This window comes from Tuber melanosporum, assembly GCF_000151645.1.
Source record: "Tuber melanosporum whole genome shotgun sequence assembly, scaffold_154, strain Mel28".
NCBI lineage: Eukaryota > Fungi > Ascomycota > Pezizomycetes > Pezizales > Tuberaceae > Tuber > Tuber melanosporum.
This window is the reverse complement of record NW_003298813.1, coordinates 174,467-202,388: the sequence shown is the minus strand read 5'-3', so window position 1 is coordinate 202,388 and position 27,922 is coordinate 174,467. Positions and strand designations below refer to the sequence as shown.

Genomic DNA, 27,922 nt, shown 5'->3' with positions numbered 1-27,922 from the left:
CTCTGTCTCTCTATACTCTCTTTGCGAATGCGTAAATCAGGCCATAATAGCTGTGAATAGGGTTTCGCGGAAATACGCGTTGGGGAATGGAAGCACAGCATGCGAGTATATATGATAGAAGGCAAGTTAGGTTATGCGGTAGGTACAGTATGCACAGCGTTGGGGGGATGGGGAGGGAAAATTATGCTGTGTTAGGGATGGGTAATGTAGGTTGGTTGGTTGGTTGGCTGGCTGGCTGGTTGGGTGTGTGAGTGAATGTGACGCCCCCGATCGGTGATTAGCGAGTGAGAGGGTGTGAATGTATTTTAAGGAAAAAGGGTTTATCGAGAGGTGGGGGGGGGGATTAAGGTATGATTATTAGTTTTTTGTTTGGTGTTTGTTTGTTTGCTCCGTGATACCTGCCTCTCTATGTTTTTCTTCTTCTTACCCCTCTCCCCCTTTCCTTTCTCACGGCTCTTTCGACCTCGTTAATCCTACCGAGGTGGAGTTTGCCATGCGGCGGAGAGGGGGGATATGCATTTTTGTCGGGAGGATAACTGGTTTTTCTCGAAGAAGTAGCCTCCCGAAATTTGCGGCACACATAGAAAGCATGCACGCACGAACGCACGAACGCTTTCGCAGGTTGTACAAAGCAAGTGAATTATCAATTTTCGGCAGGCCACATCTCCTCTCTCACCCCCTTGCTCTCGCTCTCCACGAGTATGATACTTTATTCTAGCAAAGGGAGGGACCCGCGCCGCTTTTGATGAAAGCAACATGGAATGGGCAAAACAATGGAGGAAAGAAAGAAAAGAAAAAAGCGGATAACAAAGACAGGAGTCTATCGATTGGTCGAGGGAGAGGGAAATGTTTGTCACGATGGAAGCGGCAGCAAGGCCTCCTCATCTCGCTCGAGGTCGCTATACGTGCCATACCATGACTAAAAATCAGAGATTTTGCATCACTATTCGTCGCATCCGTCTGGGTCGGATGGGTGGCCCGTGGGGGATCTGCTGCAAACGGATCTGTGATTTGCTGTGGCGAATCACGTAGGCCTCATATCGTAGAATGCTGTGTCTTCGTGTCTTATTATGGGCCACTCTGAGGCCGGCCGTCGATCCAATATCGTGGGGTTGTACAGCACAGTAGTTTTGACTATGGCTGGGATTGTATGGCTTTCAGGATAGTATCATATCGAACAGTACAAAAAAACTATGGTAGACGTGGCTAGGTTATCGTCCATTAGGTTCTATCTTATCGTAGATACTACGGTCTAACTTCCTCGGATTGCGCTTCGTGGGGTCCGTGAACTCGAGTAACGTGTTTTCCTGGCGTGATACAGGTTATGTAAACCATGACAACTTCATGGTGCACGATGGTAAGTTAGATGAAAACTGTTTGTATGGTCGAGTTGTTGCCAAGCGGGGGCACTAGATAGACAATATCGCATTGTGTTGGTCCATTTTTGGGGCTATCAAAGGCACCCTTTTTACTTGTAGCTCATCCGTCACTATCCTCATCATAATTTACATGTTTGTCTCGAGGCAAGCGTTGTGTCGTGGCTCTAAGTCAATGCTGGGGGGCAAAATTCGGTGTGCATGATCCTCTCGCACGGATGAGGGCAGCGCTAAGCCACACATGGGGCAGCGGTTGCCGGCCGTGCAAAGAAGGATTCTGGCGTCTATGTACGAGTGCGGTGGTCGCAAAGATAGCTTACCCTAACCCCTAGCCCACACCCTCTATCGAATGTGGGCCATGCTGCGCAAGCGGGGGCTGACTGACAAGTAGGAAGGGGTGGAGAGCAAAGCGAAAGTGAGTCTCAGGGAGAGGGAGAAGGGAGAGAAGGGGGGGAGGAGGTGTGGTATCATAGAGGGAGGACAGAGGACAAGCCCCTCAGCTCTGTACTCGTACTCGAGTACCCACCGCTTTTTCCTTTCTTATCCTTCTTCCCTTCCTTATTGAGTCTCTCCCTCTTCAGCTTCTCCTACCTTGATTGAATGGTTTTATATCATCCAGTAACCTGTGAACCAATACCGCACCATATCACCCGGGTATTAAGAGGGACAGTGGAGAGTGTGTACCGCACGCTTGCCCTGTTCTTTTCTCCATCCTATGGCCTTTCTCTGCCGCAAATGATTGTCCATCACTCACGCACCGGTCAGGGTCAGGTCAGCCTCTTATAGTCTTACTTTAAATAGCCCGGTATTTTCCATGTACGTATCATTCAAACATACTCGAGTACCGTACGAGTACATACATATTTTTCATCTCCCTTAATCTTTTCCCCCTTCCCCAATTATTCGTTACCTTGCTGCTAGCTCCCCTTCACTTCGACCTGATTGGCCGTGCTCACAACACCTGCTTCAGTTCCACAGTAGCAAATCACCATTCTTTTTTTTTTTCCTCTCCCTTTTTTTTCACTCTCCCTTGCAGCTCTGTAAGTAAACCTCTTACCCTTTGGGTTGTTAGGCGAGGGGGAAAAAAAAGGAAATTTGATTAATTGATTGATTGATTTGTTTTTTCAGTTGTATCATAGACAGGATCCGAAAAGAAGACAATAGAAAGAAGAGGGAAACAATTTGGAAGTTTTCTCGCCATATGTAAGTTTCGTTCTGTTTTGCGATGATACCTTTTTGTTGCACGGCACATTCCTTCTTTTTACTTTTCAACCGTTTCTCTTGCCCCCCCCCCCCCCCGTTCAGTCTGTCCACCCATCCATCCCCCCCCGCCCTCCACGCTTGCTTTACCCCTCCACGCTCTGCTCGCCGCCTCCCCCACATCTTTTCTCCCCTTTTTATCCTGTTTCCCACCTCGGTTGCCCGCCAACTCTCATCGATTTCTTGTTGCTGGGTGGTCTGTAGCGATCCTCACCCGTCGCTCCCACGAACGCAGGGGGTTTTGCCTGACCTTGTTTTTTTGTTTTTTGTTTTTTTCCTCCCTCTATCTCTTCCACTATTTTCTGAAATTTGAAGGGTTTGTGCGCCCCGAGAGTTCTGTCGGCCTTCAAGATTCGAAGCGCCCCGCAAAATTTATTCCCTGGCCCTAAAACTTTGCATCAATCATTCCTCTAGCATCTTTCCCTTACAAAGTTTCAACGGGGTCAATTATCTAACTAGAGGAAAAATAAATAGCCCTCTTCCCCTCTTCTTGCCCTAGGCCCCCGTCGTCATTGTCAACCTTTGGTACTACCCACTCAGACTGCTGGTTAAAACTACTGCACCACCACTACCGCCACCAGCACTACCACTACCATCACCCTCGCTAAATAACATCCACCGTCAAAGCTTTGCAACTTCAACTTCGCTAACCATTTGAAAGTGCCATCTTCCCCCGAATCGAGGTCACCGAATAATGGCGTGGCAACCGGAAGAGGCACCCATAAGGGAGTTGGCGGGCTATCTCAAAGATAGCTTGAACAGATACAATCAAGCTGCTCAACGGCATGCCAGCGAGGTTTGTGGCCATTTTCTCATTTTTTTCATTGTTATCTATTGATATGCATGCGGTGTGCGTTCTCCGTTCTCGCTGCAGCCCGTCTGATGATTGATGACAGATGCTACAACAAGCCAGTCAATCCCCAGATATCAACAACTACTTGTGCTACATCCTCGTCCACCCTAACCCGCCCCCAGATATGGCGGTTGCCGAGTATCATGTCGTTCGCTGCTCGGCTGGTGTTCTTCTAAAGAATAACATCTTGAGTTCGGGAAGAGCGCTAGCACCGGCATTCATTGACTATATAAAATCAGAGCTTCTGCTTGGACTGAGGGACCCTCATCACCAGATACGGAATTACACGGGCAATGTCATTACTGAGTTGTTGCGCATTGGGGGGGTCATGTCCTGGACAGACATGTTGGCCCAGTTGATTTCGCTTGTGGAGAATACGGATGGAAATACCACTCCGGAAACCCAAGAGGGGGCCATGGGAGCATTGCTGAAGGTTTGCCAGGATAGCAAGGACGAACTTGACGAGGAATACGATGGCTATAGGCCCCTCAATATACTCATCCCTAAGTTTCTATTATTTACGCAACACCCTGTCCCAAAAGTGCGCATGCAGGCCTTAGAGATTGTCAACATATATCTGCCCATGAAAACTCAGTCGATCCTTGTCCACATCGACACACTCATAGAGAGTTTGTTTCGCCTTGGAAACGACGCTGATACTGGAGTACGGAGAGAAGTCTGCCGGGCTCTGGTACATCTGGTTGACATTCGGGCGGACAAGATAGCGCCCCATATGCAAGGAATCGTGGACTATATGCTTGCTCAACAGAAAAATACGGAAGAGCAGGACTTGGCCCTAGATGCTGCTGAATTCTGGCTGACTGTTGGGGAACACGAGCATTTGAGGATCGGACTAGGGCCGTATCTGTCCGAAATTGTCCCTGTCTTGCTGGCATCTATGGTTTATTCTGAGGAGGATAGAGCTAGATTAGGGGGTGGAGGGGATGATGCAGATGTTGAGGATCGAGCAGAAGATATAAGGCCAAACTTTGCCAAGAGTAAGCAAAGGTTACCGAATGGTGAGAGTGTGGAGGTTTTCGACCAACGGAAAAAGTCAAATGGAAAGACCCCGGGGGAAGAGGCCTTGGATGATCTGAGCGATGGAGAAATCGACGAAGAGTACGATTCTGAAGATGATGCTTACGCCGGGATGGATGACCCTGAAGATCGTTGGAATTTAAGGAAGTGCTCGGCGGCAGCCCTGGATGTCTTGGCAACTGTGTTCCATCAGTCAGTCTTCCAGACCATCCTGCCCTATCTGAAGGAGAATATTCGACATCCGGAATGGCCATACCGGGAGGCGGCCGTCCTAGCACTCGGCGCAGTAGCTGATGGTTGTCTCGAAGGCGTCGTCCCGCATCTCCCCGATCTTATCCCCTATCTCATCTCTTTACTCGATGACCCTGAGCCGCTCGTGCGCCAAATCACGTGCTGGACCCTCGGTCGCTATTCCCGCTGGGCCTCTCACCTTGAAAACCCGGCTGATAAACAAAAATATTTTGAGCCCATGATGGGGGGAATATTGAATAAAATGTTGGATGGCAACAAGAGAGTGCAGGAGGCGGGCGCAAGTGCCTTTGCCAACCTAGAAGAGCAAAGCAAAGATCTGTTGAAGCCCTACATTGAACCGATTGTTCGGCAATTTGTGGTAGCAATGGGAAGATATAAGGATCGGAACATGTTCATTCTCTACGACTGTATCCAGACCCTTGCAGAGCACGTCGGAAGTATCTTAGCGGAGAAACCATTGGTAGATATCCTAATGCCCGCTCTTATTAACAGATGGAAGTTGGTCAAGGACGACTCAAGAGAGTTGTTTCCTCTCCTTGAGTGCTTATCTTATGTTGCTACAGCCCTTGGAAGGGAATTCGCACCATTCGCCGGCCCTATATTCCTCAGATGCATCAATATAATCCATCAAAACCTAGAGCTGCAGATGGCCTACAATAACGATCGTGCGCTGGATCAGCCTGACAAGGATTTCTTGGTCACAAGCTTGGATCTTCTTAGCGCAGTAATCCAAGCTTTGGATTCAACAAGTGCAGAGCTAGTCTCTGGGACAACACCTCCATTCTTTCAACTCCTTACTGTTTGCATGGCGGTAGGTCTTGTTTACCCACCGTTTTTAAGGAAAAATTGGCTAATAAACCACAGGATCCGAGCAACGATGTGAAGCAATCATCCTATGCCTTACTTGGAGATTGTGCCATCTATGTCTTCGAACAATTGCACCCATTCTTGCCCAACATCATGGATCTTCTGATTCAACAACTGGGAATTCAGTCCCTATCCGACGCTGAAAGCGATACAGGGTATAGCGTGGTTAATAATGCTTGTTGGAGTTGCGGCGAAATTGCTTTGAAACAAGGTAGATTCGCCAGCCATGGAGTTCAAGCCTTGTCGGCTAACTTTCAAGATTCAGGATCCGGAATGGCACCTTACGTCGAAAAACTATATAATAGGCTGGTAAAAATTATACAAAGACCTGAAATCCCCTCATCTGTAACCGAGAACGCCGCTGTGGCACTTGGCCGCATCGGAATAGGCTCTTGTGATGAGCTTGCCCCCCACCTTGAGTCGTTTGCATATCCATTCCTAGATGCTCTCCAGAAGGTGGCGGAAACGGACGAGAAAGACACCGCCTTGAAGGGGTTCTGTATGGTTGTTGGTCGAAACCCCGAGGCTATGGAAAGCTGCCTGGTGCCCTTCTTCCGAGCCATCGCTCGTTATAAGCATGCCAGCCCTGAATTGTCTGCATTGTTCCGACAGGTAAGATGCATTTGTCCTCCTCACATGATCATAATACCCTTGAACCCTTCTAACTAAATACCTCTAGACACTTATTGGATACAAATCGTTCATTACAGATTTTGACTTGTTTATGAGTGCTATCCCGGCACCGGATCGCGAAGCTCTAAAGTCTAGATACGCCATCTGAAAAGCATATTGGCACAGTTTGAAACTATAGAGTTTCATTGCTTGAAGCTCTCGTCTCATTGTGTTTCATCGCTTTTATCTTGTTGAAAACGAATGGGAAGGTGAAAGATAATAGTTGCAATTATTTTCTGATCTTACGACTATTAGTTGCTCTTCTTGTCATGTTCCTCTCTTGATCATTCGCTTAGCTAGTTTTTCTTGTTATACAATAGAACGGCCGTGACAAGAGGTGGAATAGTTTTCAAATCAAAGAAAAAAAGCTATTTTTTTCGTTTTTTTCGGGTGTTTCTCATGGTTTCGAAATGGACGGCGCGTTTTACAGATTTTCATTTATTCTTTCAAAAGAAACTTCTGGGGTATTTCTCTTTCCTGCATGAAGCAAAAAAAGGATTAAGCATCTGATGGCAAATATGGTACAGTACGGAGTACGTTGTTTCGATGATTTTTTTCCCATTTCTCCGCGTTTATCTCTCTTTTTTTTTTACCCCTTCCTTTCCGCAAAGTATTTCTTTATTGCATCTGCTCTGACACCTTGTTATGAAATCGTTGGGTGTGCAGAAGGATAAGTTAAGTGTAGGATGCCATATCTCTGGATTGAAAGCTTTACAAGGATTTAGAAGCATTTACCCTACCATAGTAGGACTGACGGATATTATACAGTACCTATTCCCTACACTTTGCCCGTATCACATGCTGGAATCATTGAATGAGTAGATGACTAAGGGAAAATACGGGACTTTCGCCTGGTATCAACGTTGGTTGTTTAATAAGAAGACAGTCCAAAAACACATCAAAGTTGGAGTTTCTCGATCCGGCGGAATCCAATGAACTTTATTAGGAAAAACTGCAAGAGAAGGTGGAAGAATAGATTACCCTCAGACCTTCCAGGACATACCATAACTTTCGGGATTTTTCTGCCCAACTAGGACGGAGCAGTGATCAATGCTCTCTTGGCCGCCCAGTGGTACAGTACTTGCCAAGACAAGAGTTTTTGTATGCAAAAGATACATTGCAAATATCTTGAATTATTTTAGATGCCTCTCACTTGCTGTATGTAGATAAAAATAGGCAAAAAATATACAGTACAGTGCATTTCAGACACTTAACTATTTCCTCAAGTCTCGTTGAGCAATAAGGGCAGCTTGAAACTCGCATTTCTAACGTGTTTTTAACCCGCGCCTCCTAACTGAAGAACCTGGATTGGTATATGCCGGAGAGTGAGAAGTCATGATTCCGCTGTGGCTATCGGGCCAGACGTTCGAAAGGCTCGGTATATTGGGAGGGTGACCTGGTTGGGGGGCAAAGCCACCAAGAGCACAGCACAAGTATGATACAGTATAACTTACCGGCTTGAACCCTCAGCCGAGGGCGGTGCTGGCCACGCCTCTTTACTGTTGGAACTGGGTGACGCCGCGTTAGACTGGGAAATGCCGTATCATATGTATGCTGCGCCGGTACTTGTTGTAAGCTGGAAAAAAAAAAAAGGAACGCCCTTGGCATTCATTACACAGTAGAGGCACAAACCGGCTGCGAGCAATTGAGTGTGTGCGCGTCAAATGTTATTTGTTGTTTCGACCAGTTGTAATGGGCGAGAAGACGAGCCCAACAGTTCTAGTGATGCGCAGCTTATGATACTATTGCCATCGGTATATAACATCAGCTGTGCGAACCATTTTGGGGGATGGGGCTTTTTTTTTCTCTTTGCGTGGGGAGATTCGATTGGTTGGGTTAGTAGTGGGCGTTAATGCCTGTTTCACAGGGCTGGATTTTTGATCAACTTTTTGATTTTTTTTTTTGTGGACACACCCGGCTGTTCTGGAATGAAGGTTTGTTCCTTTGTTCGCACTCCTTCCATGAGCAGCAATCGTACTCTCTGGATTGCTTCATCAACTTGTGAATGTTTGCAGAGCCAGAGGGGGATAATTAATAAGGAGCTATCCTGATGCTGTACAATTCTAATGATTATGAGAACCGTCTTTTTCCTTCCTCCAAACCCATTACCTGTTTTCAGCTGGGTGACGACACCAGAGCCTCATGTCACACTCTTCTAAAATGCATGTCTCACCTGCTCGTCGGTGGTCTCGCGGGATTAGCTTTCGTCTCAATCTTGGACGCCAGCTGAGTTCCTCAAAAAGGACTTGACATCTCCTTTTGGGCCCTTTCCTCACTGATTCATAGCATGCCTGTGACCAGCCTCCTATATAGTTGCTAGCGCACACCCCAGTTTGAAATTGCGGTTTGCTCGCAAAGCCGAAGGAGAGAGGGAGTTGCTTTAGGTGTGCGCTACCTTATCCGGATTCCTGGACGAGCTTATAACATGGCTTTCGCGTTCCGGCTGAGTGAGGCTTTATAAATCAAATCAAAACAGGGGAGAGACCAAGATAAGTACTTCCTCGTCCAGTTTTTTCCTTCTTTTGAGGTACGTTCGCCTCCCCCCTCCTCCTTCTGTTTTCCCTCCATCTCATGTTTGTTGCTTAGGATTCCTCCCTTCTCCATCTAGGATTTCAGTTGTTGTTATCACTATTAACTAATTGCTGCCAATGATTGTCCCCAGAATGCACCTGTCTTGGTACAATTGCCAATTAGTATCTACTGGCAATTGAATCGGAGCATAACGATTCGGCACAATGTTCGGAGATTTCGTTGAGCCCGAATTGGATTCCCTTCCTTCCCCTTTTTTCCCCCCTCGCCGCCCCACACTAGATCTTCCCTCAATCCCACGTGGGAAGCCTGTTGTTGGGGTAAAGAGGGAAGGACGGAAGCAAAAAATGGTACACGTTATGCACCGTTCCTGGATTTCGCTTCCAGAAGCTTATGCACGGACTTTCGGCTGTTTATCTTAGTTACAGTATTTTTTCTCTCCTCCGAAGCAGAGGTGTGGGATGACAAGGATTTTTCTTTTGGATTTTTTTGTTTTATCTGGGGAATCGGGATTGCTGGGGTTAGGCGGGTAAGTTGGTGAATCCTGGATTTCGGTAGTCCAGGATGAGGTTACGATCATTTTGCGAACATGACCCACCGAGACCCTTCGATAATGATAAAGTAAGTGACGAATCTGGTCATAAGTGCCTATCTAGTGGCTGGTTAACTCTCGCTTTCATTCGATCCCAAGTTAGACTAGTGATCGCATCACAAGACAGAACACTCACTATGGTCTCGGGGGGGCTTTTTTCCGGTTGCTCATCTCATTGCCCATTGCGAAGCTGAGGTTAAGTACCGGCAACTGAGTCCGTTTAGTCATGCGACCGATGGTTTCTTCCTATATATGGAGGAAGATGTCCTTTTCTGCATTTCCCCCCAAGACTCATTATCTGCTTGTATGGTATTTTCCGGTGTGGTATTCTACAGGCTTTGTGGGCATGCAGTGGTGATCCTTTCCTGAACGGCTTTTTTTTCACTTTCTCTTGGACTACTTTTTTACTAACGGATGGCAAAGTATCAAACAGGAATCATCAAGAAAACCTCCCCACAATATATCTTTTCCAAGTAAAGACTCTTAGAAACGAGCACCAGTATCTAGTTACAGATTTCTTTTACAAACCATCTCCCATGGATAACCATTACGACGCTCGTCATTGGTCGCTCCAGACAAGATACCCCTCTGGTTGGGTTTCTTTTTCTTCCAAATGAGTCACTAATAATCGGATATGAGAAGTTTGTTTTGCGCTTTATAATCATGTTTCTCACAATACCTGGGAATCTTCTGCACGAAGCGTCACGCAACAGGCGCGTCTTCCCGTGACTCACCATTCTGGATACAAAACATCGGGCTAACCATAAAGGTCACGGTCTCACGGATTCTAGGCACTTCGGCTCAAGTTTTCTCCGAAGCTTTACAGATCGATATGCTACCAGGTCTCGGAGACCCATCCATGTAGTCGGAATTGCCATTCAAGCCATATGACCCTGGTTTCCTAAATATGACACTGAGGCTCGAGTTTACCTGCAAGAGACCATTGCATCAGATGACCATATTGTGTTACTCTACCCGGATTGATTTGGCCGTTCAATCGTTAGGATATCGGAAAATGTGGACAAGACGACCGGGGACTTGGCCTCTTACGACAGCCCCATGTTTCTCCAAGCTTTTAAACCCCGCTTACTCAATTTGAGTCCGTCAGTCTGTAGCTTGACGCCAGGGGTCCCTCAGGTATCCCTGCTGCAATTATTCGAGTTCCGGCTGGAACGGGGTTCCTAAAGCCTTTTTATTTGATGAGATCCTATAAACGGAGCTCGATGTTACATTTCCTGATATAGGAGCGAAAGGGTAGGCCAGGAGAGGTCAGCATTTTAACCCCGCTCTCTCAAGTTACAGCGCATTGGATGTGCAGGAATAAAGTGTTGAGAGTTCTATACGGGTCGTCTCTGGTGCCTAGACTGGAGTCAGACAGGCTAACCAACAATCCGCACCAAAAAAAAAAGCCAACATTCGAACGTGTAACCAAGCTCAATGTTTCCGGGATTCCCGGGGTCTGGCATCTCGATCATCCCTAGTTGGGAACTAGGGAGTATCTTGCTCTTGTCTTATCTTGGTGTACACGAGTATCCCGGTATGCGTGACCTGGCAAGAATACACGATGGATAGGCAGAGGCCACTGCAGGTTCAAGTGGAAGTACATCACGACCTGCCGCAGCTAAAGAGGAGGGCCGAAAGGTGGGGGTTGGATAGGAAGATGGAAGCTCGCCGGTGACTTTCGAACCGCTGGTGATGAATGGCTGCATTAGCTTGTCACTATAGTTGGAATATGCCGCAGCAACAACCCAATAGACAGAGAAAGCTCAATGGCAGTCTCTCATTTGCGGGGTTGTTCCCACCGTATCAAGAGACAGCATATTCCCAGTGCCCTCTGGGACATCGGCATTTCCGATTGATCTTACATGACGGGATACCCGGGGCTCCCGGGAAAGCCGTTGAGCTTCCCAATTTTAACAAAATCAACGGCATTACCGAAAGTCTCCGGCACTACCCGCAAAGTACCTTTTATGCGTGAGGGGGTTCAAACAGTTCTGGTGTCGACTAGGCAGCCAGTGTCGCCCCGGGCTCGCATAGCACGGGCCCACTTCAATAACCTAGAGCCCAATATTTTGGGTTGCACGTGGATAAGCCCCGATCTCATCTCAAATGCACATTTAGCGAAAGTCTCTATCATCATTTCGTTACATAATAACGGGGGTGATTGTTAAAAGTCCTAAAGACGGTGTACCATAGCGTTGGGTCAGGACGCTACTACCGGTAGAATAGAGTCGCTTAGACATGGCGAGTATCTCGGTAAGCCTTGGAGTTTGTCAGGCATATCAAAAAGAGAAACCCACCGCAATAGCTTAACGCATTTTAGTCTCGGGCCAGGGAATACGAACTGGAGTCAGTACTGTACTGTACATACGAAGCTCACTATTGCTACAAATATTTTTGTTGCGGGCTAGTTGGGGTTTGTACCTGATTCTCTCCTATCTGGTACATACCTAATCGCTTTTCTGTAACTGTGTTACGTTCCATCATTTATCCGGCGGTCCTGGGAGATTTATTACACCCGGAGACGCCGGTGGGTGGGTGGGACGGCTTGCCGAAGCTCTGGCTCCCCAAACCCCTGTCCGATGCCCGGTCGTGGAGAGCATAAACTACTGTACCTGCTGGGACAAGGTTGGTCAAAAGTAGGCATACTGCTGGCGCGATGATACCTGTGCTAAAGAGATCGATGTTACCTCAGAGAAAAGAGCCCCTCCCTATTTTTCCGACGTCGGACATTTGTTATGGCAACTTCCGAGGAACGACATGGCTACGCTAGCGGAGAAATTTAAAGCGTTAAATTATTCCCATCGTCGGCGTCTCCGTTGTTGAGTTTGCCAGTACGAGCTTGAGGAGCCTACGCCGAAACTTTACTCCACAAGGCGACTTCAACCGCGACAAGGCTGAGAGCCTTATGGAGACTATATAAGGCTTGGACCTTAATTTTACACCCATGTTTCATCTAGTGAAAGATGAATATATCCCATAGTGAGTAACCAGTCGTGTTAACTCTTTCGAAAACTGTCTTTAGAATTCAATGCCGATGGCGTATCCGGAAAGGAATACGGAGTTACATAGCATTTTATGAACAATTTGGAACGAGCCCTTGGTGAGAAAGATCATCGGCTAAACCACGTGCAGAGTTAAAGGGATGAAGCGAATGACAGAAGGTCATTTCCAATGACGTTTTTCCCAGGCTTACGGGACACCCATTGTGCGACCGAACCCATCAAGAATGCCGCCATCGAACAGCCTAGGCACACTGGCCGATGTACCTTTGCGCAACTTTGGACACTGTAGAAATACGCGAGCGGGAACAATGTCACACCTTGTGAGTTAAATTAATAGATATTCTCACTCGATCAGTGACCCGACTGACCCCAAGGCTGAGCGGGAGGCATCCGATTTCTCATTATTTCCCTTCTGTCTCTCAGGAGAGAGGTCCAACGGCTATCGGCTGCAGTTACGGTAACCAACCATTACCCTGCATCGAGATGATGAACTTGCTTCTCGCCAAGGCATGTATGAATGCCTGCGTAAGAAAAGAAATGAGTGTGAAAAAGCAAAAGCAGAAAAGGGCACACTTTTTTAAGCTCATATTCGTTCTTGGTCACTCGTCACGATTCCCGGCCTTCAAACCCAAGAAGCGTACTTTTCCTTACTATTTCTATGGATTGTTGTTTTGAGGATTTTCAAGTCCGAGTTCTCCTTTAGCCTCCTATTAGTGAGACAAAAACTATAGTCAAAAAAAAGGTTACACGAGGCTGTGTGCGGACAGTACATGTGGAACCATTGCAGGCCCAGAGAGAGCCTTTTAGGTTGGTGCAACAAGAAACCCTTGAGCCAGCGTTCCCCGTTCTCACGTTTTTCTCTGCACAATTTACTATTACCGGTACGCGTCGTAGGAGAGAGGTATTCTGATCCCTTCTGTCTCTCCCTCCCTCTCTCTACCCTATAGACAAGAGGGATTCACGTAGCGCTTCAAATACGGCCTGAGACGCCATTTGCTTTTGGGGTTTGAGACAGGAGGAAAACCATCCATTCAAAGGATTCATTTGCACACTCTCTCCCTCACTTCCTATCGAACTCCGGGCGGGAGAGCGTTATCCAGTCGATTTGGTAATAGCCAGTGGTCCTTCACTTGCTCAACCTTAGATCGGAATTTTATTGTCCGTTGACTCTGAGTCACAACCTGTGCCGGTGCCATTCACGGACACCGACTTTTCTTGCATCTCTAGTCAGTGGCTGCTGGTTATGCTTAATTTGTCTGGCATCTAGAGTATATTCCAGAAGCCTTCTTTTATGTGGGTCCCGCTGGCCAGAAAACCAAATCAAACCAAATATTGTTGCGGGAACTGATCCCCATCTGCCTATCTCTATTATTCGTCCGCTACTCTCTCATTCTTTTTTTCCCTTACCTTGCACCACAACGATCAGGCTGCGCCTCTACCACCTTCAACTCAAAAACCCCTAAATACTGTAAACTCTACTAAAGCAATATTGACAACGGACCTCAAATACCTACTCTGAACACCACCGTGGTTTCTTTGAGCCGATAAATACATTTCTTCTTACTGTCACTGTCTGTGTGGCTTGACGCTAATCTGGGTTCTTACTATAATTATATCCAAAAGTTTTCCATCGTCCTTCAACCTCTATACAAAGATGCCTGGGCCAGGTGGGTCGCGGAAAAGCCATACCAAGTCGAGAAAAGGGTGTAAGACTTGCAAGAGGAGACATATTCGATGCGATGAAAGCTTTCCTCAATGGTATGTTAATAGGAGACGTTGAGTTTGGGTTATGTTGCCCTACTTTCGTCTAACTTTCCTGGTCTATATTTCCTTCAACCCCGCTGTTCTATCCCGCTGACAACTATCACTTGGATAAAGCCGTAACTGCACCAAGCACAACGTACGATGCGATTATATGGACACTCCCCATGATGTGGTGCCCCCTTTAGTGGCGGGGGATCCGGATCTCGGTACCTCTCCTCAAGATCAGCTTGAACTCGATCAGTGGGTTAGAAGTGGGGAATACCCGTTCCCGAGTCTAGGTATTGGGAACCAACTATCACCCTCACGATACACACCGACCGATCTTCGGTTGATACACCACATCTCATCTGTTGCGACACAGATGCAGAGTGCTGAGCCAGATAAGTATTCAATCTGGACGAAGCGAGTACCAATGTTTGCCACCCTAGTATCCTCATCAAGCTCTTTCACAGCTTCTTTATTCTATTCTTAACGCTTACAATTTGGCTGGGAGGTTCCTAAGAATTGCCGCGAATAATGACTATGTCATGCACTCGCTTTTGGCCTTGTCTGCTTCTCATCTTTCCTGGCTAACAACATGCTCGGCGACAATGCATCTTGCCTACCAGCATCGGGGGCTAGCCCTGAAAGGATTACAGGAGGCCATCGGGGCATTCTCCAAAGAAAACTCTGATGCCGTGCTTGCAGCGTCAATTCTTCTCTCATGGCAAGCGACTGATTGGTGAGTTCAGTCTGACCACGGGGCACCCGGCGACTCAGTGAACAGCTGACTGACATGTTTCAGGCGGATGTGGGCAAGTCTGATGCAGGGAACTTCGACTGTGATAAATGCCATGCAAGCATGGAAGCATGATAGCGAATTTGGTGAGTTTATGGAGGAAAAGAGGATATTTTCACGAACTCCTTTTCAACCTCAGATCGAGGATCCGGAACGCGACAAGCAGGTTTTAGAGCACGTCTACGAAGCTTTGAAACGCCTGGAACCTTATGTGAGCGGCAAGGTTGATGAGACAAGAGGGTTGAGTGATTTGATGAACTTTATCAAGAATTTACAGAGTTGGGTGCCTATTCACTCGGCCGAGGATCAGTTTGAGTTTATTCACCCGCTCCGCGCTTGGCTCTTTTTCCTTCCGATAGACTTCCTCAAGCGTGTTAAGAGGGATCCTAGTGTTATGATTCTTCTGGCTCACTTTTACGGTGTTGCCCTGGCTGTCGAACCCCTCTTCCCTGCTGTGGGTGCAGCATACTTTGGGACCATGTCGGTTGGGCCAGTTGAGGAGATTCACCGAAATCTGCTACGGCAGCGGGATCGCATGGACGCCGGCGAGCTTCGGTGGCCCATCAGTCTTATGGAATTCCCCCTCAACATGGTTCATGAATTCAGACAGAGGATGGGGTGGAGGAGGGTCTGGGACGCGGAAGATAGTGAGGGGGGTGATATCGATATGGAAGGTGGTGGTCAAAGCCCTAGGGTCTTACATGCACCACTTTGCACCAACTTAGATGGCTTTGATGTTAGTGCCTTTGCAGGTTTCGGCATGTCGCATAGCCCGACTTCAGCACCGCATTCAGGCACATCTACATCGGGCGGGAGAGGGAGTTGGGATGCCTGAGACTATGAGCTGGTCATAGTTGAGGGAAACTGTGTCTTTTTGAGGCATGCTTCGAGAGGGGAATGGTTTAAGGTGTTCGGTAGAGGATAGGTGGCGAACCAGTATAGCGTTAGAATTTTCGGATTTCTTTTTTGGTTTGGTGCTCCATTGGTATCGGAAGTTGGGAGAGCACCATGGATGGACGAGATACTAGGGTTATATTTTTATTGTTTTTACACTGGGAATACTCCCGGAGTGGAGACATTCCTCACGGCGAAAATGGGTTTTTTTTTCTTTTACGAGAGGGGGCTAGCTTCTTTTTAGAAGTTCTTTGCTTTCCTCGGGTGCTTTTTTCTTTCCATTTTTTATTTCCTCCCCCCCCTCCTCTCCCCACCCCCCTACTTCTTATTCGTCTCCTTTTTTCTCTCTCTTGGGTTTCTTGACTAAGTATGAATATCCTTTTGTTTGGTTGTCCGTTAATTGCTCAAACATCAATTGCCTAACGCATCTATCTCTGCGTGAGTGAAACATTGTCACGACCCAGCTTGGTTTTCAAGGACCCAAGAGGCTCAGATTTAGCCGATCGATTCCATAAACGCGGGCGATTTACCATCGAAGATCTTCTAGTGACCCTTACTGGTTTAGAAGTCCGTGTGCGCCGGCCAAGGTTTTCCCACTGGGGGGGAGGGGGGTTAGTGGGTGGGTGGGTGGGTGGGTGTTAAGCTTCTTTTGCCGACCACCCTCTACCGGTACCCTAATCTACAAGTATCGCAAGCACTCATACAAGTGCTCAGTACTCGAGTACGAGTACAAGTGCAAATAGAACGGCGCTATTGCACTCCTCAGTTGAGTGACCGAGGGGGAAGGGAGAGAGACGCTAACTTGTGCAGGTTTCGTCTATTCCTGAAGGTGCAACCTCCAATAGGTCATTTTGCGAGCGTCATCAGTTCGCTACGCTATTGTATTATTCTACACGCTATTGATCGGAAACTAAACATGTCTTAAAATGGTCTACAATACGGTACTTTATTGTCATTCGTTCACTCGCTCGCTCACTCATCCAGCCCTTCAAGAAAATGATATTATAGGCCCTTGAGTTCCGGGACCTGGAAATAGATGGACGGATGGGGGGTGGTTGTCTGTCTATCAATCAAATTAATCAATCAATCAATCCAAGGCTTCATTCAGCTAAAAATTTGAGGGCGACTTCCCTGTAAAAAAAACGAGGATCGACATGACTTTTGATCTATTACAGATGGTTGCTTTTCTGAAAATGGTAACCCCATCGTAAGTTACTGTAAGGATTGTACAACCTTGAGGGTGACGGAGGTTAACTTTGCATTCCTGGTCGCCATCATAAGCATCACCCTACCTACCCGAACCGCCCATAACGTAACATCCCGTACTGTTACTGTTACAAGTTCGTACCTGTGCCACGGATGCCATACTTATCATGATGAGTGACCCCAGTACTGCGCGCTAAGATATTCTTAATACTCGTACCATACGGGTTGGAAATTTTTTCTCCGTCATTCTTATTATTATTATTGGCGACTATTAGCGTCTATACGTGAATAACCCTAACTTAATTATACGAGTACTTATTATAACCTAATTTACACTTATGTACACTTATCATGACGGTCCTTTTTTTTCTTTCCCCTCCTATCCTTCATTTCTTCCTTCCACTTCTCTTTTAGCAACAACCGGACAAGCACCTTGACTTATACAATAAAAGAAACAGATGCTACATGCATACACACTTACATACATACATACATACATACATACATACATACGATAGCTAACTTAAGTCCCACACTTGCATATTTTTTCTAAATTTGCATGTTTTATTTTTACAGGAGGATGGAGGGAGCATGCCTAGTTGGACCTGAATCCCGTGTCCTATCCTGTCCTGTCCTGTCCTGTCTCATGGGCTAAAGGTCACATATTTTTTTTTCTTTTTTTTTTCCTTCCCCCCCCCCTTCCTCTCTCTCCTCTCCCTTCCTGTATTGGAATAATCATTCGGATTGGTACATACTCCGACTTATCGCACTTGTTCTGTTTGTCCGGTTATCTGTGGGCGAGAAAAATGAAAGGAAAAAAAAAAGAAGGGAAAAAAGAATTTATTCGGGTCAGGGGTTTTCTGTTTTCTCTTTCTTTTTTTTCCTCACTTTTTTACTTTTGACTGTGACAGCGCGTGGGGCGAGGAAGAAAAAGGGACTCCGTGTTCAACTTGGGCGCTTCGTAGCTTCGGTGCGGACATAATTTATCACTCGGTGGGAAATTTTCGAGCTTTTGATTCTTGTTTCGAGTCCCCCTGGGAATGGCGGTGGCGATAAAGCGCATGTGACGGACGGGAGGGGAGGATGGGGGGTGCTCGTGTGGGAATTAGTTAAACCTGAACGAAGGTTCTCTCAACTCTCTGTTCGTGTCGTGACTCTGGACTCGGTGGCCCCTAGATGTACTGTATTCGAGTACTTTGTACTGTACTGTACTGTACTTGTATATCATAGGTGAGCTTCTATCGCTTTGTGTGTATGCCAGGTGGTTTTGTTATCTTCATCCTTTCATCCTTTTTCAACCCTGCGCTATTCCAATTTTTCCATTCCATCGTCCGAGCCGTTGTCTCGCACGTGATTTTAAAAGCGGAACATAAATGTTGCAAACGGGACCGCGCTGACAAAGCCGCAGAGCCTCCTCTCTTCCTTCCCCCGCCACCTGTCAGGGTTGCAATCTTAGTTGCTGGTGCCGTTTATTCGTTCAAACAAACAACCTGCATTTTCTCTATCACACACACACAACACAGCACAGCACCCCACCCATCAACCAACTCGAGGTTTTGATATTTTTTTTCTTCACCACAACTCACGGTGTAAACTGAAGCTAACTCGGATCTCCGTCTGTCTCTCACTAGAATATGTCTGGCGGTTGGAACACTATTGAGTCCGATGCAGTATGGTCTACCTCAGTGGGAGCTTCTGGGTTTTTTTTGCTGATGACTCTTTTTTTCTTCTTCCTCCCCTTCTTTTCCTCATAGGGAGTTTTCACCTACCTTGTTGACAACCTTGGTGTCAAGAATGTCCAGTTCGAGGAGATGATTGCGCTGGATGCGGATTATCTTAATCAACAATCGTTCGTTTACCTTTCCGTTTTTCTACTTTATCTTATCTCGCTTTGTTGTTGTTGATGGATCACTTCTTAGTCCCGTTTATGGCGTCATCTTCCTATTCAAGTACCCTGTCGGCCAGAAGAAAGCCGACGAAGCGGTAGATGGTCAGTACGATTTCGCCGCTTCTGAGAATATATTTTTCGCGAATCAGACGATTCAGAATGCTTGCGCTACTCAAGCTATCCTCTCGGTGCTGCTCAATCGTGGAGATCTTGATCTAGGCGATCAATTGAGAGAGTTTAAGGAGTTTACTCAGGCTTTTCCCGCAGAGGTTAGTTCATGCTCATAGCCGTTGTTTAACGGGGATTATTGTGCTGACGGGTGTGTAGCTCCGCGGTGAAGCTTTGTCAAATTCTGGTAGGTCGGGATCCTTGTTACATTGGACTTGTGCGATGATATTAATTGGTTTTTAGAGTTGATCCGTGGCGTTCATAACTCTTTCGCTCGTTCTAGTCCCTTTATTGATGAGGGCACCCGTGCTGCTACCGAGGATGATGATTTGTACCATTTCATTGCCTACACTCCTATCAACGGTATCCTATACGAGATTGACGGTCTACAGCCCTCTCCCATATCTCACGGGAAGTGCACGGAGGAACAATTCCCAGAAAAGGTCATTCCGGTCTTGCAACGGAGGATAGAGAGGTACCCTGCCACCGAGATTCGGTTCAATTTGTTGGCGATGGTACAGGACCTGAGGATCAGGGCCGCCGAGATCGGCGATGTTGAAACGGTTGCTCGGGAGGACGAGAAGAGGAAGATGTGGATATGGGAGAATGAGCTTCGCAGGCATAACTTTGTCGGGTTTGCTCATGAGGTCTTGAAGAGAGCTGTTGCGAGTAAGCTTAGGGATGGCAAATACGATGAGTGGATAGACGAGGCGAAACAGAAGGCTAAAGACCGAATGAGCGAGAGGAAGAAGGTTAGAGGCGAGAAGGAGGATATTGCTTCTCCTTAACAGATGGCCGCTGTTGTTAACATGGCAATTCCATACTGGTACTCAGAGGGTACCGCAGTTGTCACACTATAAAACCAATTCTGGAAATCAGGGTTGTGATGCATGTTCATAACAATAAGTGGTGATGGTCGTTGAAACTTCGTTTTGCGATTGCTGGAGATTGGGGAGGTTGGGGCAAGCTGCTGTGTAACTCGCCTTACTCCCTACGCCCCACGCCCGGTAGCCTTGTGTCATACCAACAGCTTTTCAAGGTTCAGATGAGATCGTGGGGTAAATTTGTATAATACCAGGGCCCCGATACCATCATAGGGCGGACACTTGCGCCGGTAGCTAGCCTATAGGTCACACACGATACCAGCTGATCAGGCCCCCCCCATATTATACCAGAAGCATAGGATTAAGAGTTTGCGCAACCACCCCGAGGCGGCTCCCCATGCTACCTTCCCTTCTTCACGATGATAACCTTCCGCTAGAACATACGACACCCTCCTTCATGGGTGGGGTGCAGGATGGTAGGTAAGGTTGTGTACCATAAGTCGGCCTTTTCCGGCAACTTCTGCTACTAAGCCGAGTGATTATTTATGAAGACTTCATAATATAACCCGTGCTCTACGTTGCTATAAGTTATCTCTCACCTTGCATAATTCATAGAGCCACTTCTGGCCTCATGCTCCGTCACTCGGAAACGAGAAACCGAAAGCTCGTTCAGCGCATGCAGGCTCACCGGGCTCGAAATCTACGGCCGGATAGCTAACTGTCCATAACGAGGCAATGAATCCTTTTCCATTCTTGCGCTTTGCAGCTACGGTACGTGGATACCATACCCACGCAGATGGGAAGGGGTGATGTGTGAGCTTGTTTGGGCTTCCCCTCCATCTCCGTCAGAGCAGGCAGGGTAGGGCACCATGCATGTATGTAGGCAGGCTAAGAAGCGTCGAGTATGTTATGTCATCAATTGTGTGCGATTCAATGGTTCACTACATGTCCTCGGATGACTGTTGGATAAGGTGGATTGGAAAGAAGGAAGGAAAAAAAGAGTGATTTTAAGCAATGTGGGATCATGGTCACACGAGCCCGAAAGGCAATACAGTAAGGCGGGAAGGGGGGAAAAAGAAGGTAAAAATAAGATAAAAAGTGGTCTTATGACCGATCGAGATCCTGTTGCAGGAAGGAAGGAAGGAAGGAAGGAGATTGGGGAGGAAGAAAAATAATTACAGGTTCGTGGTGTTGAGGTGGTTTCAGAGCGGGCTGCTGGCTTGCATGTTAGGGGTAAAGGGAAGGGAAGGCCAAGGGAAGAAGATGTTGATGTTGTTCATTGCAGCCTTAGTCAACTTTTGAACCCGGAGCCTCAGCGAGCCTTAAACCCGGGAAGGCAAAGTGTGATAAACCCATGCCATACCGCCGGCAAAGTTCCACATATCTTTTTTACACAAGCTTCTCTCTCTTCCTACTACCTTGCGTCCTCTACTTTTACTCTCCTGTCAATTTTCCGGCAAACAGAGAAGCTGAATCCGTTACGATGCTTGAGACGATTTACGTTACTAGACATGGCGTGAGTTCTTTGATCTTATTGTTTGGCTTTTGCTTTTTTCTGACCGGTGGGGGCGGTAGTTTCGCAGCAATTGGTCGACTGACGGCCAGGGGAATATCTCTGATATGATCAAATCTCCTACCGGCGTCTCCTCTGATCCCCCGCTCTCTGCTCACGGAGCTGAGCAGGCGAGGGAGCTCATGGCGCACCTTGTGAAGCTCGACCCTAAAATCGACAGAATCTATAGCAGCCCATTTTACCGCTGTCTGGAGACTATCAACCCCACGGCGGAAGCTTTGGATCTAGGAATTCTTGCTGATAACGGTATCGGGTGAGCTCTCGATCCCTCGACACCTACTACTACACTACCGTCCGCCGCACTTGCCCCGCGTTTCGTGCTAACTGAGCTTTGCCTACTCGGAACAGGGAATGGTACGGTGTCGCTCGATTCGGTAGGCTACTCTCCCTACTCTCTCCACCTTCCTGATGTGCTCACGAGTTTTTTGTTGGCAATTCTTTGCTGCAGAACACCCGTCCCCCGCTAGCCCCGAGTTGTTGCACACTTTCTTCCCACGTGTCAGCCTTAGCCACGTCCCCACTATCATCCCATCCACTAGTGGTGAGACCATCGCTCAGCTTCACGATAGGACTGCGTATGCCCTTGCCAGAATTATCGCCGACATTGATCGTGGTTGGGCTGAGGAGGGGAAGGGACCTAAGGCTATTATCATCTGTAGTCATGCTGCGCCTAATATTGCTGTTGGGAGGGCTCTCACTGGTCGGTTCTCTGCGATCCCGTTGGTCCTGTGGACGGAGCTTACTAGGCTGAGCAAATAGGTGATGAGAAATTTGACGTGAAGACTGGAACTTGCTCTCTTAGCACTTATCGCCGCCGCAAGGTTCCTACCAGCCCGACCATAGTCCCTGCTCCGTCTGACGCGTTTCCCATCCCGGATATAGCCTGGCGTGGTGGCAACGGTGTCGGGGGTGGATGGGACAGCGTCCTCAACGGGGATTGCGCCTTCCTCGCGAACGGCGAGGAAAGGAATTGGTGGTTTTCGGATGAGGAAGCTTGGGACTCCGCCGTCGTCAAGCCGAAGCCCGGTGAGGCTCCTGGGGGGTCTGCTTCTCAGGCGGAGCGTACGGAGGCAAAGATATAACGTCATAGGGGAATTTATAGACGAACGCGATGATACCTAGCTAGAGAGTGAGCTTGGGTGATGAGGGCGTTATGGTTATATTTTTTCTCGGGGTTCTCGGATGCTAGAAAAATACCATAATATTATATTTCCATGACCATCTTTTTCATGTTTTACCTTGTTCTCTTGAGTGGAGAAAAGTGATATGAGACACTGGTAGGCGCAGACATACGAAACCAAGAGCTAGTGATTTCTTGCCTAACCTGGCATATAATTGAAATGCAGGGACAGGGTAGGATTAAAGTTAAAGACCCCGGAGACATTCGGCCATATGATGGCTTAGCCCCTTGGATCGGGTGATTAGCACATGGGCCTGCCTCTTGCCTGCCAGTACGGTAATTGATTGCTCTAAATTGTAAGTGTGCCATGCCGCTATCTACCGGCTGTCCAGCCCACCCCCTTACAGTGCAATACCCAGTTGGCCAGCCTTCATTACCGTCTGCAGTGTGGCAGGCCATCCGGCCCAAATGTCTTTCGTGCTATTTATTTATTTGCCGGCAACAGCCCAGCACGGGAACACGGTCTCAGGGTACCGGTAGTTGACGTCCCATGGGAGGGCACCCATGTATCGTAGTCGGTAACATGAAACAGCATTATATTGCTGGTTCCATCCTCTGCCCATGAGCTCCTAGGCGAGTGATTAGGCGTGACGCCTTGAGGAAGAAAGGTGAGGATTGAATTGAGGAAGGTGTGGTTTGGGAATTTTCATGGTTTATATATACATAATATTATTAGGGTGTCGTTATTGGTGTAATCCTGCTGGTGGTTCTTGGTTTGGTAGTAGGGGGGGAGGGGGGACGGCTGTCATCGGAGGGAGATATCGTATCATAGCGGAGACTGTGATATCTGGTCTCGAGTCAGTAGGTGTTTGGACACCAGGAGTGGTAATTTTCTCCCTTTTGCGGTTGATGTTATCGTGTCGGAATATAGTAAGTAATAGAACCTCGAGCTGGATGAGGTACCAGTACCCCCTCCGCCCTCCCTCAAAATTGGAGGGGGGGAGAATTTTTTCTTTTCTTTTATTTTCATTCCACGCCCGAGTTAGTTGATTAGTAACGGCTTGTTTCCGTGGGAACGTTTGGTTATTCCATGGAGCACCTATAAGATAGCTACTTAGCTTATGATAGATGATTTATCGTAGCTGCGGCTAAACGCCCGAGAGACTGGTTAACACCAGTGAGGGTTAGTTAGTGAGAGTTTATGATGTGGTATCATATGATAGAAGTTTTGAGTCCGCAATTAATGGGTTGGGTAGGGTAGAGTATAGTAGGGGGGGTTGAATTGGAGGAATATCTCACTACACAGGGGCGGGGGTACTAACTTTCGGTCGACTCAGACCAGCATGGTTGTGTGTGTATGTATGTATATAAACCGTTTATTCTGCTCCTAGCACTGGGCGGGCCTAAATGGGGTTCACGCTGCACTTCCTTGCAGGCCCAAACGAAAGAAGCTTCACCCCCATGTCTCCCTCCATCCCAAGCAGCGTTTTGTTCCTCGTACAGGAAACCCATCCTTGCCCTCCGGGGCCCGGTGGTTGTTGAATTCAATAAGATCCTATGACAAAAGAAACTCACTCCTATCCCCTCGGTCAGGTGGTCATGTACATAATGTCGTGAAATGCTTCATAACGGAAACTCAGCCCTGCTTCCGGGCCTGGTGGTCGTATGAGAGATGTAATAAAATCCTCCGACTGTAATAAAGGAAACCTACTCTTACTGCCACCATGGCTTCGAGGTCATCTATATCAGAAAACAATCTGGTAAAATAGCATTGCCCAGCTGACTTTTTGGACACCTCTTTGTATCTCATGATTCCTTGTTTAATGGGTGTTTCCTGTAGAAAGGTAGGTTCTAAGAGTATAACTGTACAGAAATATTTTCTTCCAAAGATAAAGATTGTAACGTGTTCAGACTGGGGTAGAACATGTATTATTAGGAGGCAGTGGTAATGGAGAGGATTGACTACTGGTATAATGAGGGCTTTCTATGAGAAGATAGATCTTAAGAGTATGACTGAACTGAAATGTGATCTTGGGAAGATTAAGAGAAATAATAGTGTAACGGAATCCTGTTGTTCTTTACTAATATAAATAACTTGATGTTAGTACTCACCTACTTAGGTCTCTTCCTAATAGCGCATATTTCCTCCACCACTTAGTTAGTACTCAATTGAGTACATCTTCTTTGTTTGCTTAGTTGTACCCTTTGCTATGCTAATACCTAGTTGGGTATTTGAGAAATATTGTATCTATTGTACTAACTGCAGTGATAGTGAAGTAACAATAATAGGCAAAATATATCTTGAAGACTTTTTAGATTATACAAGCTTGGGCACTCTTCTGATAGGAAGGCTGGATCTACCCTTTTATATATACTTTATCATTACATGAGTACTGTCTCATACCAAGGAAATCTAAAGAATGTACTAGGATACACTAGTATAATACACAGTCATGTGGCTGTGTCACATGACCAACACAACCTCATCACTGGATAGAAAAGGAATAACATATTTTCCAACAGTATTCCATTAAATAACTGTTACTACTAGATTAGTACATTAGTAGCGACCTCCTGTTTTACCTTGTTTGGATTCCATTACTAGTTTTGTTAGCTTCATCCTGTTATATCAAGTCTACTCCTTTATGACTTTAATTGATTTTCTTTTGCTACTATGTTGGCACTGTTGAATGTTTCCTTTGAATATATTAGTATTGTTATATTTCTTAATTACAATTTTGTATATTTGAAGAGACTACAATCCCTTAAGGATTGAGTTTCTCAAGCTTCTAAGGAATACCCTTCTGAATATACTACAAGTTAAATAGTTACTTTATAGTTTCCTCAGATCTGCTAATATTAAAGTATAATTCTATAAACACTTCTCCTCCTATCCTAATAGTGTTCAGGAATGTCACGAACGTGGCTTAGTGAGGAAAGGGTTTTCATGTGACGCATAGTTATGAGTCACAGGTATGTTATTGTTTCACATATATGACTCATTCGGGTCATATGATTTGTTATGTGTGGGATTTGTGATGCTTTCGCACATGGCTCAAATATGAGTCATGGGATGAGTGTGCCTTGCGAGTGTACCTTGCGAGTATGCCTTGTGGGTAAGCCTTATGCATATGAGTTATGTTTCGCACATATGATTCGGTCGAGTCATATGATTGGTTTATGAGTTTTTTGTACATGACCTCGCTATGAGGTCATGGGGTTTGAACATGTGACCATGTGGGTCACATGATTAGTTTGTTATGATTTTGTTTCGCACATGTGACCACTTTAGGTCACATGATTAGGGGCGGAAGAACACTATATAAGGAGGCCAATGCGGCCAAGGAGGATAGGTTCTTCACGCTTTGTTCTAAGTACATTTCCTACATATTACTTTAACAAATATAAAACACCTTTACGATCTTTATCTTTACGACAACGTTATTGTTATGCCGAGGAAGGTTCTTCACAAAGACGAGTTAGAAAAAGCTTACGATAGACGTTCCCGATAGAAGACAAAGGTCTTATACTATCGGTAACGTAGGTAGAGGCCTAGAGCTATCGTAAGACAAAGGAAGAAAGAGACAGACACAAGAAGTATCATTCCCCATCGCCAAGAACTAACTATCCAGAGAGGGATTGTTACAAGGAATCTCTTTGAGATTCTTGAGATACTTGGGAGTAGGTTATAAATAGTCTTAATATCTTAACAATAGAGTTGAGGAAACAAAATAGTAAAACTTAATATAATTAAGCCTACAACTTCACTTAATAGGTTCTTTAGTTTGAAGCGGTAGTTGGTTGTCATAGTTATTTTTTATTACTACAATGTATTTATAAGTATCAAACTCCTATGAGCTTATCTGATCTGCCTTTATATTGATCCTCAAGATTCTCTATAGTAGGCTAGCCAGCTCTTTAGTGTTTTGAATTTTCCAAGACTGAAGTGCTTTAGCTACTGAATTTCCAATACATCTATATGACTAAAAGCTTTTCAAATTATGGCAATATCAGTAGTAAACTGTCATGTCTATAGGGAAGTTTAATAAACTAGTAAACTCTACCAATATATATTCCATCACTATGGATCGAGTACAGTTGTTAAGTAAAAGCCAACTCTAGTGTGCATTGAGAAGATTCGGATCAGAATTTTTAATATAGATGAAAATTGTCTAGGTAGGTTTTTAAATTTTTTTTTCATTGATATCTACTAAGAATTCACTAGGAGAAACAGTAAAGATAGGGTAATGGAGATTTGTCATAGAGCTTATATTGTTAAGATCACTTCTCTGTTGCTGGATGATAGCTGGAAAGGTTGAGAGGAGGAAAAGTAGAAGTTTCTTGTTTATTTAATGTATTTTATGACTAGCTAAGAGTCACAAATGTGGCTTGGCACAGAAAAGGTTCTCAAATGACTCATGATTATAAGTCAGAGATATGTGATTGTTTTGTGCATATAACTCATTTAGGTTATATAACTTATTAGGTTATGATTTGTTATATTTTGTACATAACTTGATTATGAGTTCCGGGATGTGCCTCTGGTGAGTATGCCTTGCAAGTATGCCTTATAGGTATGCCTTGTACATATGATTTATATTTCTCATATAACCTCATTACAAGGTCATGGGTTTCGCACATATGACCACTTCTGGTCATATGACTTATTTATTATGTTATAATAGGTTTATGAGTTTTTGCACATAATCTTGCTATGAGGTCATGGGATTTGAGCATGTGACCACTTTAGTCACATGACTAGTTTGTTATGGTTTGGTTTTGAGCATGTGACCACTTTGGGTCACATGACTTGGAGTGAGAAGAGTACTATATAAGGAGACCGGTATGGCTGAGGAGGATAGACTCTTCATGCTTTGCTCTAAGTACTTTTCCTCATCCTTACTGTCACTTTGCCCTGAGCATTTCTTTTGTACCTACAATGGGCCTTGATGCCTTAGATTCTGGGGGAGATATCTGAGTTCGCTCAGTAGTTCCTGGGGTCCTTGGTGTTGAGGTCTGTTGGCGTTGCATGGCGGATTACTTGTTTGCTTCTCTTTCATTGCTTGCTGGTTATCTCACGATGCTGGCACTTCGAGCACTTCATCACAGTCACTTACGAGCCCCTTTTGGTAAAATGTTTTCAGCTTCCTGTCTATAACCTACTCGCAGGTTTTGCGTATGATTGGGGGGGATAGAATATTGTGTTTGGGGGGATCACCCTTGTTGTTCTTTGAGCTAGCTCATGGTTGTTGGATTTTAATGG

At 46.1% G+C, this 27,922-nt stretch overlaps 4 protein-coding genes; all 4 read left to right on the top strand.

Moving 5' to 3' along the window:
- Nucleotides 1-3,048: 3,048 nt before the first annotated feature.
- On the top strand, nucleotides 3,049-7,101 carry GSTUM_00002997001 (uncharacterized protein). XM_002836618.2 has 6 exons: nucleotides 3,049-3,432; nucleotides 3,533-4,514; nucleotides 4,596-5,590; nucleotides 5,644-5,857; nucleotides 5,912-6,258; nucleotides 6,326-7,101. Exons 1-6 carry the CDS (start codon nucleotides 3,331-3,333, stop codon nucleotides 6,425-6,427), a joined length of 2,742 nt encoding a protein of 913 aa, XP_002836664.1. The 5' UTR covers nucleotides 3,049-3,330; the 3' UTR covers nucleotides 6,428-7,101.
- Nucleotides 7,102-14,098: 6,997 nt separating this feature from the next.
- Nucleotides 14,099-16,290, top strand: GSTUM_00002996001 (uncharacterized protein; the record flags this gene model as incomplete). XM_002836617.2 has 5 exons in its annotated part: nucleotides 14,099-14,202; nucleotides 14,323-14,622; nucleotides 14,702-14,929; nucleotides 14,993-15,722; nucleotides 15,758-16,290. 5 exons carry the CDS (start codon nucleotides 14,099-14,101, stop codon nucleotides 15,827-15,829), a joined length of 1,434 nt encoding a protein of 477 aa, XP_002836663.1. The 3' UTR covers nucleotides 15,830-16,290.
- Nucleotides 16,291-18,599: 2,309 nt separating this feature from the next.
- GSTUM_00002995001 (uncharacterized protein) lies at nucleotides 18,600-20,064 on the top strand. XM_002836616.2 has 6 exons: nucleotides 18,600-18,639; nucleotides 18,718-18,756; nucleotides 18,841-18,935; nucleotides 19,006-19,243; nucleotides 19,302-19,329; nucleotides 19,386-20,064. The coding sequence occupies exons 2-6, from the start codon at nucleotides 18,721-18,723 to the stop codon at nucleotides 19,928-19,930; spliced, it is 942 nt and encodes a 313-aa protein (XP_002836662.1). The 5' UTR covers nucleotides 18,600-18,639; nucleotides 18,718-18,720; the 3' UTR covers nucleotides 19,931-20,064.
- Nucleotides 20,065-21,017: 953 nt separating this feature from the next.
- On the top strand, nucleotides 21,018-22,714 carry GSTUM_00002994001 (uncharacterized protein). XM_002836615.2 has 5 exons: nucleotides 21,018-21,482; nucleotides 21,542-21,792; nucleotides 21,888-21,913; nucleotides 21,988-22,239; nucleotides 22,299-22,714. The coding sequence occupies exons 1-5, from the start codon at nucleotides 21,450-21,452 to the stop codon at nucleotides 22,619-22,621; spliced, it is 885 nt and encodes a 294-aa protein (XP_002836661.1). The 5' UTR covers nucleotides 21,018-21,449; the 3' UTR covers nucleotides 22,622-22,714.
- Nucleotides 22,715-27,922: the final 5,208 nt, after the last annotated feature.

Bases quoted from the DNA above. Each gene is read 5' to 3' on its own strand.
- GSTUM_00002995001 (XM_002836616.2), top strand. From the start codon at position 18,721: ATGTCTGGCGGTTGGAACACTATTGAGTCCGATGCA. The intron at 18,757-18,840 runs GTATGGTCTACC...TTTTCCTCATAG, and splicing joins ACACTATTGAGTCCGATGCA to GGAGTTTTCACCTACCTTGT. The intron at 19,244-19,301 runs GTTAGTTCATGC...ACGGGTGTGTAG, and splicing joins CTCAGGCTTTTCCCGCAGAG to CTCCGCGGTGAAGCTTTGTC.
- GSTUM_00002994001 (XM_002836615.2), top strand. From the start codon at position 21,450: ATGCTTGAGACGATTTACGTTACTAGACATGGC. The intron at 21,483-21,541 runs GTGAGTTCTTTG...TGGGGGCGGTAG, and splicing joins TTTACGTTACTAGACATGGC to TTTCGCAGCAATTGGTCGAC. The intron at 21,914-21,987 runs GTAGGCTACTCT...TCTTTGCTGCAG, and splicing joins GTACGGTGTCGCTCGATTCG to AACACCCGTCCCCCGCTAGC.
- GSTUM_00002997001 (XM_002836618.2), top strand. From the start codon at position 3,331: ATGGCGTGGCAACCGGAAGAGGCACCCATAAGGGAGTTGGCGGGCTAT. The intron at 3,433-3,532 runs GTTTGTGGCCAT...GATTGATGACAG, and splicing joins CTCAACGGCATGCCAGCGAG to ATGCTACAACAAGCCAGTCA. The intron at 5,591-5,643 runs GTAGGTCTTGTT...AATAAACCACAG, and splicing joins TCCTTACTGTTTGCATGGCG to GATCCGAGCAACGATGTGAA.